This window comes from Salvelinus fontinalis, chromosome 36, assembly GCF_029448725.1.
Source record: "Salvelinus fontinalis isolate EN_2023a chromosome 36, ASM2944872v1, whole genome shotgun sequence".
In the NCBI taxonomy this organism is placed as follows: Eukaryota; Metazoa; Chordata; class Actinopteri; order Salmoniformes; family Salmonidae; genus Salvelinus; species Salvelinus fontinalis.
The window spans coordinates 28,317,623-28,328,654 of record NC_074700.1 but is presented as its reverse complement, the minus strand read 5'-3'; the positions used below and the strand labels follow the sequence as shown (position 1 = coordinate 28,328,654).

At 46.3% G+C, this 11,032-nt stretch overlaps 1 protein-coding gene across 1 annotated transcript in view; it reads left to right on the top strand.

Moving 5' to 3' along the window:
- The window catches only part of LOC129835653 (type II inositol 3,4-bisphosphate 4-phosphatase-like), a 63,244-nt gene continuing 52,212 nt past the window's right edge, over nucleotides 1-11,032 (top strand). The window contains exons 1-4 of the mRNA XM_055901374.1: nucleotides 1-193; nucleotides 2,121-2,283; nucleotides 2,494-2,558; nucleotides 10,244-10,325. Of these exons, the coding sequence (XP_055757349.1) occupies nucleotides 2,187-2,283; nucleotides 2,494-2,558; nucleotides 10,244-10,325 (244 nt within the window). The 5' untranslated portion in view covers nucleotides 1-193; nucleotides 2,121-2,186. The remainder of the gene's footprint in view (nucleotides 194-2,120; nucleotides 2,284-2,493; nucleotides 2,559-10,243; nucleotides 10,326-11,032) is intronic.

Below are 11,032 nucleotides of genomic sequence, written 5' to 3'. Positions count from 1 at the left end.
TTTCCTAAAGTAATGTCGGGAGGAAGAATGACGTGTGGTTGATAACAGACCGGGTCCAAACTACAAAGGTTGTCCCGCGCGACACCTGCTTGGCGACTGACAATCACGGGACAGTCAGTCTGTTCCGCGGAGCTTCAACTAAACTTTCCGTTCAAACTGAAAGTTGGATTTTTTCTCTCCAGGATTTCGTTGGGTAAGTTTTCACAACGAGCGATATCTAAAATGTTTTAAAGTATTCGGGAATGGTTATGAGTTCAAGAATAACGGTTGTTAGTTCATTAATGAACATGTAATTCCCCACCACCCCAACTAAAATTCTGTGTCCTGTATGTTAATGTCCTTCTCCCACAAGTTCCAGATTGGACTTCAAACGTTGTTCAACAACTCTAAATGTTAAGTGAGTTGAGCAGGCACATATAACATGGATAGTTTGCCAGTTTCACTATTCCACATGTTAGCTATCAGCTGCTACTACGCTGGTTTGATAGGACTTTTAGCGAGAATATGCTTTATGTTGACCAACAGGGGGCGCCGTTGTATTACTAACTAGAGAGGGACTAGTACTGAGCCTGATGTGACTTTCCTGGTCCCTCAAATCAGTGAGTCAACACAGGAAGTCAACACAGGAAGTCAACACAGGAGGTCAACACAGGAGGTCAACACAGGAAGTCAACACAGGAAGTCAACACAGGAAGTCAACACAGGAAGTCAACACAGGAAGTCAACACAGGAAGGAGCAACGGATGGACAGTTCACAGTATGGATGAATGATGAGTAGTGACAGGATATGGACACATACAGTATAGATGAATGATGAGTAGTGACAGGATATGGACACATACAGTATAGATGAATGATGAGTAGTGACAGGATATGGACACATACAGTATGGATGAATGATGAGTAGTGACAGGATATGGACACATACAGTATAGATGAATGATGAGTAGTGACAGGATATGGACACATACAGTATAGATGAATGATGAGTAGTGACAGGATATGGACACACACAGTATGGATGAATGATGAGTAGTGACAGGATATGGACACACACAGTATGGATGAATGATGAGTAGTGACAGGATATGGACACACACAGTATGGATGAATGATGAGTAGTGACAGGATATGGACACACACAGTATGGATGAATGATGAGTAGTGACGGGATATAAATATGACTCCTAAAGAAGGTGCATTTTCCAGTTAGCTATCAATTTGAAAGAGGGAACTTTAGCATAAAACCCACATTGGAAAACTGAGATTCATCAAATAACATATAAAAAGTGACTTATTTGACGCCAAACCAACAACAGTAGTAACTAATAACATAAATTGCTAATGTACGATTTAAAAGGTGGATTTTATGACGTAACGTCAACTTTATACATTTCCATCCCGGGACCGTTCAATTTTCAACTCACCCACTCAGCAACTCTCCATAAATCTGCTGCGGATTACCCAGAATCCAATACCTTTATCACTGAGTGTATTAGACAAAGGAGGTGGCGTAATACCCATTTTATGCAGCGTTTTCCATTGGAAACTGTCACGTTCCTGACCTGTTTTCTGTTAGTTTTTGTATGTGTTAGTTGGTCAGGACGTGAGTTTGGGTGGGCAGTCTATGTTTTCTGTTTCTATGTTGGTTAATGGGTACCTAATATGGCTCTCAATTAGAGGCAGGTGTTTTTCATTTCCTCTGATTGAGAGTCATATTAAGGTAGGTGTTTTCACACTGTTTGTTTGTGGGTGGTTGTCTCCTGTGTCAGTGTCTGTATGTTACGCCACACGGGACTGTTTCGGTATCGTTCGTTCGTTCTTTTATGTAGTCAGTTTTCCTGTTCATGCGTTCTTCACGTTATATGTAAGTTTGTGTCCAGGTCTGTCTACATCGTTTATTTGTTTTGTAGTTAATCAAGTATAGTTCGTTTTGTGTCTTGTTTAAATAAATATATGTCAAGTTACAACGCTGCGTCTTGGTTCAATCCATGCTCCTCCTCTTCGGATGAAGAGGAAGAGGAGAACCGTTACAGAAACGAATGTAATTCTGGTGTACCAAAATGCAATGACGCTGTCATTGTGATCGCCAGCGTCAAAGGATGTGACTGTGTTTACAGGTAAAAACTGGGTGTGAATAGCTCTGTAATGTGATGAAGCAGAGAGGAAGAGGAAGATAAAGAAGGATGAAGGTGAATTCTCACCACCTAACCTCCCTGTCTAAGGGCCCTGCTAGCAGCTTCGACAGAGAGGGGAGACTGAGGGTGGGGCGGGAGACACAGGGTGAGTACTAAACACACTCACGTACTCACACACACAGACACACAGACACACACACACACACACACAGACACACACACACACACACACTCACACACACACACACACACACACTCACAAATATACTCAAACACACAAAAGCAGGTACACACTCACACACTCTTTTCTCTCTCCCTCTCCCTCTCTCTCTCTCGCTCTCTCTCTCCCTCTCAGGTATGTGTGAGAGATGGTGTCGTTTGAGAGGAAACCTCCTCTTCATCATGAAGAAACCTCAACAGGTGAGTAGAGAGACATATATATCCAAGGGCTGAGGTCATCTGCCTTTGGCCTAAAGCACAGAAATACAGACATTGTCATCCTACAAGAAACATGGTATAGAGGAGACGAACCCACTGGTTACCCTCTAGGTTACAGAGAGCTGGTAGTCCCATCCACCAAACTACCAGGTGGGTGGTATAGAGGAGACGGACCCACTGGTTGCCCTCTAGGTTACAGAGAGCTGGTAGTTCCATCCACCAAACTACCAGGTGGGACAAAGGGAAGAGACTCAGGAGGTATGCTAATTTAATATAGAGCAGACCTAACTCACTCTATTAAATTAATCAAAACAGGAACATTTTAAATCTGTCTAGAAGTTAATATGGAAATGATCTCAACATGTACTAGTCTGTGACGACCTAAATGCCAGAACTGGACAAGAACCTGACACCCTCAGCACACAGGGGGACAAACACCTCCCTGGAGGTGACAGCATTCCCTCCCCCATATGCCCCCTAGGCACAACTAGGACAACATAACCAACAAAAATGGGTCACAACTCCTGCAGCTCTGTCACACGCTGGGTATGTACATAGTCAATGGTAGGCTTCGAGGGGACTCCTACGGTAGGTTCACCTATAGCTCATCTCTTGGCAGTAGCACTGTAGACTACTTTATCACTGACCTCAACCCAGAGTCTCTCAGAGCGTTCACAGTCAGTCCACTGACACCCCTATCAGACCACAGCAAAATCACAGTCTACTTGAACAGAGCAATACTCAATCATGAGGCATCAAAGCCAAAGGAACTGAGTAACATTAAGAAATGCTATAGATGGAAGGAAAGTAGTGTGGAAACCTGCCAGAAAACAATGAGGAAACTTCTTGTACAAAACATTTCACAGTAATAGTGAAGGTGTAAACTTGGCAGTAGAAAACCTAAACAGTATATTTGATATACTTTTAGCATCCCTATCACATTTAAATATGTCAAGCAGACAACCTAAGAAAATGTAAAACAATGACAAATGGTTTGATGAAGAATGCAAAAATCTAAGAAATAAATTGAGAAACCTGTCCAACCAAAAACATAGAGACCCGGAAAACCTGAGTCTACGCCTTCACTATGGTGAATCACTAAAACAATACAGAAATACACTACGGAAAAAGAAGGAACAGCATGTCAGAAATCAGCTCAATGTAATTGAAGAATCCATAGACTCTAACCACTTCTGGTAAAATTGGAAAACTCTAAACAAACAACAACACGAAGAATTATCTTTCCAAAATGGAGATGTATGGGTAAACCACTTCTCCAATCTTTTTAGCTCTATAAAAAAGAACAAACACATGATCAAATACAAATCTTAGAATCAACTATTAAAGACTACCAGAACCCACTGGATTCTCCAATTACAAAATACTAACCCTCCAACCCAAAAAGGCCTCTGGTGTTGATGTTATCCTAAATTAAATGTTAAATATACAGACCACAAATTACAATTGGCTATACTTAAACTCTTTAACATTATCCATAGCTCTGGCATCTTCCCCAATATTTGGAACCAAGGACTGATCAGCCAAACCAACAAAAGTGGAGACAAATTTAACCCCAATTGTCACGATCGTGTGGCGGATTGACGGACCAAAACGCAGCAGTTGGAAAATAAGCCATCTCCTTTTTATTTACGAAGACGGCACACGAAACAAAAACACTTAAACACTAAACAAAACAAGAAAACGATCGTGAAGCTAAAACAACGATGTGCACACACTGGCTACAAACGTATCACATAGACAATTACTCACAACCAATGAGAGCCTATGGCTACCCTAAATAAGGCTCCCAATCAGAGACAACCGAAATCAGCTGTCTCTAATTGGGAACTCATTCAGGTAACCATAGACTCTCCTAGATAACTAACCAACATAGACAACGCTAGACATCTACACTAAACACAAACCCATATACTACACCCCATAACCCCTTTACCATATAAACACCCAAAACTAACAAAACATAAACATTCCCCATGTCACACCCTGACCTAACTAAAATAATAAAGAAAACAAAGAATACTAAGGCCAGGGCGTGACATAACCCCCCCCTTGAGGCGCGAACTCCGGGCGCACCATACACAGTCTAGGGGAGGGTCTGGGTGGACTTCCCTCCACGGTGGCGGCTCCGGCTCTGGTCGTGGTCCCCACTTCACCACAGTCCCTAACCACCTCCTTAGCTTCCTCAAAATGACCCCTCTCCACATTAATCCCATTGCATTAAGGGACAGCTCCGGACTAAGGGCCAGTACCAGGGTAAGGGCCAGTACCAGGGTCAGGGGCAGTACCAGGGTCAGGGGCAGTACCAGGGTAAGGGGCAGTACCAGGGTAAGGGGCAGCACCAGGGTAAGGGGCAGCACCAGGGTAAGGGGCAGCACCAGGGTAAGGGGCAGCTCCGGACTGAGGAATGGCAGCTCCGGACTGAGGGACTGCAGCTCCGGACTGAGGGACTGCAGCTCCGGACTGAGGGACGGCCCATGGCTGGCCGACAGATCTGGCTGCTCATGGCTGGCTAACGGATCTGGCTGCTCATGGCTGGCTGACTGATCTGGCTGCTCATGGCTGGCTGACTGATCTGGCTGCTCATGGCTGGCTGACTGATCTGGCTGCTCATGGCTGGCTGACGGATCTGGCTGCTCATGGCTGGCTGACGGATCTGGCTGCTCATGGCTGGCTGACGGATCTGGCTGCTCATGGCTAGCTGACGGATCTGGCTGCTCATGGCTAGCTGACGGATCTGGCTGCTCATGGCTAGCTGACGGATCTGGCTGCTCATGGCTAGCTGACGGATCTGGCTGCTCATGGCTAGCTGACGGATCTGGCTGCTCATGGCTAGCTGACGGATCTGGCTGCTCATGGCTAGCTGACGGATCTGGCTGCTCATGGCTAGCTGACGGATCTGGCTGCTCATGGCTAGCTGACGGATCTGGCTGCTCATGGCTGGCTGACGGATCTGGCTGCTCATGGCTGGCTGACGGATCTGGCTGCTCATGGCTGGCTGACGGATCTGGCTGCTCATGACTGGCTGACTGATCTGGCTGCTCCTGTCTGGTTGGCGGCTCTGGCAGATCCTGTCTGGTTGGCGGCTCTGGCAGATCCTGTCTGGTTGGCGGCTCTGGCAGATCCTGTCTGGTTGGCGGCTCTGGCAGATCCTGTCTGACGGACGGCTCTGGCGGCTCCTGTCTGGCTGGCGGCTCTAGCGGCTCCTGTCTGGCGGACGGCTCAGTGGGCTCATGGCAGACGGGCGGCTTTGCAGGCTCATGGCAGACGGGCGGCTTTGCAGGCTCATGGCAGACGGATGGCTCAGATGGCGCTGGGGAGACGGATGGCTCAGATGGCGCTGGGGAGACGGATGGCTCAGATGGCGCTGGGGAGACGGATGGCTCAGATGGCGCTTGGCAGACGGGCAGTTCAGTCATCGCTGTGCAGACGGCAGACTCCTGCCGGCTGAGGCGCACTGTAGGCCTGGTGCGTGGTGCCGGGACTGGTGGCACCGGGCTGGGGACACGCATCTCAGGGCTAGTGCGGGGAGCAGCAACAGGACGCACAGGACTCTGGGGACACACAGGAGGCTTGGTGCGTGGTTTAGACACTGGTGGTAAAGGGCTGGAGACACGCACCATATAGCTAGTGCGTGGAGGAGGCACTGGTGGTACTGGATTGGGGCGGGGAGGTGGCGCCGGAAATACCGGACCGTGCAGGCGTACTGGCTCCCTTGAACGCCGAGCCTGCCCAACCTTACCTGGTTGTATGCTCCCCGTCGCCTGACCAGTGCGGGGAGGTGGAATAACCCGCACCGGCCTATGTAGGCGAACCGGGGACACCATGCGTAAGGCTGGTGCCATGTACGCCGGCCCGAGGAGACGCACTGGTGACCAGATGCGTTGGGCCGGCTTCATGACATTCGGCTCAACGCTCAGTCTAGCCCGGCCGATACGTGGAGCTGATATGTACCGAACCGGGCTATGCACGCGTACAGGAGACACCGTGCGCTCTACTGTGTAACACGGTGTCTGCCCGTACTCTCGCTCTCCACGGTAAGTACAAGGAGTAGGCGCAGGTTTCATACCTGACTTCGCCACACTCCCTTTAAGGCCCCCCCCAAGAAATTTTTGGGTTGTACTCACGGGTTTCCAGCCTTGTCTCCGTGCTGCCTCCTCATATCGCCTCCTCTCGGCTTTCGCTGCCTCCAGCTCTTCACGAGGGAGGCGATATTCTCCAGGTTGATCCCAAGGTCCATCTCCTTCCAATTCGTCCTCCCAACTCCAGAAATCCTGTGTAGGTAGGTCCTGTTGCCGCCTTCCATGCCGCTTGGTCCTATGGTGAGTAATTCTGTCACGATCGTGTGGCGGATTGACGGACCAAAACGCAGCAGTTGGAAAATAAGCCATCTCCTTTTTATTTACGAAGACGGCACACGAAACAAAAACACTTAAACACTAAACAAAACAAGAAAACGATCGTGAAGCTAAAACAACGATGTGCACACACTGGCTACAAACGTATCACATAGACAATTACTCACAACCAATGAGAGCCTATGGCTACCCTAAATAAGGCTCCCAATCAGAGACAACCGAAATCAGCTGTCTCTAATTGGGAACTCATTCAGGTAACCATAGACTCTCCTAGACAACTAAACATACATAGACAACGCTAGACATCTACACTAAACACAAACCCATATACTACACCCCATAACCCCTTTACCATATAAACACCCAAAACTAACAAAACATAAACATTCCCCATGTCACACCCTGACCTAACTAAAATAATAAAGAAAACAAAGAATACTAAGGCCAGGGCGTGACACCAATAACTACTGTGGGATATGCGTCAACAGCAACCTTGGGAAAATCCTCTACATTATCATTAACAGGAGACTCGTACATTTCCTCAGTGAAAACAATGCCCTGAGCAAATGTCAAGTTGGCTTTTTACCAAATTACCGTACAACAGACCACGTATTCACCCTGCACACCCTAATTGACAAACAAACTGTCAGGGTTTGTGTGCAGAGATGTAGCGGAGTCGAGCGCAGGACACAGGTGTTGAGCAGAACAACAGCGTTTACTCAAAATACAAGCAAAAATTCCTCAAAGGGAATATAACAAACACACAAGCACCAACAACAACCACTAACGAAACAAACAATCACAGACAGAACAGAAATGAATGCCAGAGGGTTAAATAGGGAACATGAAACCAGGTGTGTGTAATACAGACAAAACAAAACGAAAATGAAACATGGATCGGTGGTGACTAGAAAGCCGGTGACGTCGACCGCCGAACACCACCCGAACAAGGAGAAGGGCCGACTTCGGCGGAAGTCGTGACACAAACAAAACAAAACCAAAGTCTTCTCATGCTTTGTTGATTTCAAAAAAAGCCTTTGACTCAATTTGGCATGAGGGTCTGCTATACAAATTGATGGAAAGTGGCGTTGGGGTAAAAATATACGACATTATAAAATCCATGGACACAAACAACAAGTGTACGGTTAAAATTGGCAAAAAAAACCACACATTTCTTTCCACAGACCAGGCAGGCAGCTTGAGCCCCAGCCTCTTCAACATATAAAGTACCAGTCAAAAGTTTGGACACACCGACTCATTCCAGGGTTTTTCTTTATTTTTTTTACTATTTTCTACATTGTAGAATAATAATGAAGACATCAAAACTATGAAATAACACACCAGGAATCATGTTGTAACCAAAAAGTGTTAAACAAATCAAAATATATTTTATATTTGAGATTCTTCAAAGTAGCCACCCTTTGCCTTGATGACAGCTTTGCACACTCTTTTTTGATGTTTTACAATGTAGAAAATAGTAAAACATTTAAGAAAAACCCTTGAATGAGTAACTATTGACTGCTACTGTAAATAAATGAATTGGCGAGGGCACTAGCAGCACCCGGCCTCACCCTACTAGAATCTGAAGTCAAATGTCTACTGTTTGCTGATGATCTGGTGCTTCTGTCACCAACCAAGGAGGGCCTACAGCAGCACCAAGATCTTCTGCACAGATTCTGTCAGACCTGGGCCCTGACAGTAAATATCAGTAAGACCAAAATAATGGTTTTCCAAAAAAGGTCCAGTCGCCAGGACCACATATTCCATCTAGACACCGTTGCCCTAGAGCACACAAAAAACTATACATACCTCGGCCTAAACATCAGCGCCACAGGTAACTTCCATAAAGCTGTGAACGATCTGAGAGACAAGGCAAGAAGGGCATTCTATGACATCAAAAGGAACATAAATTTCAACATACCAATTAGGATCTGGCTAAAAATACTTGAATCAGTCATAGAGCCCATTGCCCTTTATGGTTGTGAGGTCTGGGGTCCGCTCACCTACCAAGATTTCACAAAATGGGGCAAACACCAAATTGAGACTCTGCATGCAGAATTCTGCAAAAATATCCTCCGTGTACAACGTAGAACACCAAATAATGCATGCAGAGCAGAATTAGGCCGATACCCACTAATTATCAAAATCCAGAAAAGAGCCGTTAAATTCTACAACCACCTAAAAGGAAGCGATTCCCAAACCTTCCATAACAAAGCCATCACCTACAGAGAGATGAACCTGGAGAAGAGTCCCCTAAGCAAGCTGGTCCTAGGGCTCTGTTCACAAACACACCCCACAGAGCCCCAGGACAACAGCACAATTAGACCCAACCAAATCATGAGAAAACAAAAAGATAATTACTTGACACATTGGAAAGAATTAACAAAAAAACAGAGCAAACTAGAATGCTATTTGGCCCTAAACAGAGAGTACACAGTGGCAGAATACCTGACCACTGTGACTGACCCAAACTTAAGGAAAGCTTTGACTATGTACAGACTCAGTGAGCATAGCCTTGCTATTGAGAAAGGCCGCCGTAGGCAGACATGGCTCTCAAGAGAAGACAGGCTATGTGCACACTGCCCACAAAATGAGGTGGAAACTGAGCTGCACTTCCTAACCTCCTGCCCAATGTATGACCATATTAGAGACACATATTTCCCTCAGATCACACAGATCCACAAAGAATTTGAAAACAAATCCAATTTTGATAAACTCCCATATCTACTGGGTGAAATTCCACAGTGTGCCATCACAGCAGCAAGATTTGTGACCTGTTGCCACAAGAAAAGGGCAACCAGTGAAGAACAAACACCATTGTAAATACAACCCATATTTATGCTTACTTATTTTAACTTGTGTGCTTTAACCATTTGTACATTGTTACAACACTGTATATATTTAATATGACACTTGTAATGTCTTTATTGTTTTGAAACTTCTGTATGTGTAATGTTTACTGTTAATTCGTTTTGTTTGTTTCACTTTTGTGTATTGTCTACCTCACTTGCTTTGGCAATGTTAACACATGTTTCCCATGCCAATAAAGCCCCTTGAATTGAATTTAATTTAATTGAGAGAGAGAGAGAGAGACAGAGAGAGAGAGACAGAGAGAGAGACAGAGAGAGAGAGACAGAGAGAGAGAGAGACAGAGAGAGAGAGAGAGAGAGACAGAGACAGAGACAGAGACAGTGACAGATTGTCTGGTCCCTCCACTATGTATGGTTTTATAAGACTTTATAAAACACTCTGCCCTTCAACTGATGTAACAATAATGTTGTGTGTCTACAGAGATCTGCTTTAGAGGAGGTGCTGGTTCTGGAGAGATGTCACATTCTGGAGAGCACAGAAAACAACAATGGACTACTCATTAGTACGTACACAATCATTAGAAGTACATAGAGGGGGATGGACAGAGAGAGATGGAGGTATGCAGGGAGAAGGAGGAGCGACGAGAGAGTTGGAGGTATGTAGGGAGGAGGAGGAGCGACGAGAGAGTTGGAGATATGTAGGGAGGAGGAGGAGAGAGGAGAGAGTTGGAGGTATGTAGGGAGGAGGAGAGAGGAGAGAGATGGAGGTATGCAGGGAGAAGGAGGAGAGAGGAGAGAGATGGAGGTATGTAGGGAGGAGAGAGGAGAGAGGAGAGAGTTGGAGGTATGTAGGGAGGAGAGAGGAGAGAGTTGGAAGTATGTAGGGAGAAGGAGGAGAGAGGAGAGAGTTGGAGGTATGCAGGGAGAAGGAGGAGAGAGGAGAGAGTTGGAGGTATGCAGGGAGAAGGAGGAGAGAGGAGAGAGATGGAGGTATGTAGGGAGGAGAGAGGAGAGAGATGGAGGTATGTAGGGAGAAGGAGGAGATAGGAGAGAGTTGGAGGTATGCAGGGAGAAGGAGGAGAGAGGAGAGAGATGGAGGTATGCAGGGAGAAGGAGGAGAGAGGAGAGAGATGGAGGTATGCAGGGAGAAGGAGGAGAGAGGAGAGAGTTGGAGGTATGCAGGGAGAAGGAGGAGAGAGGAGAGAGATGGAGGTATGTAGGGAGAAGGAGGAGAGAGGAGAGAGTTGGAGGTATGCAGGGAGAAGGAGGA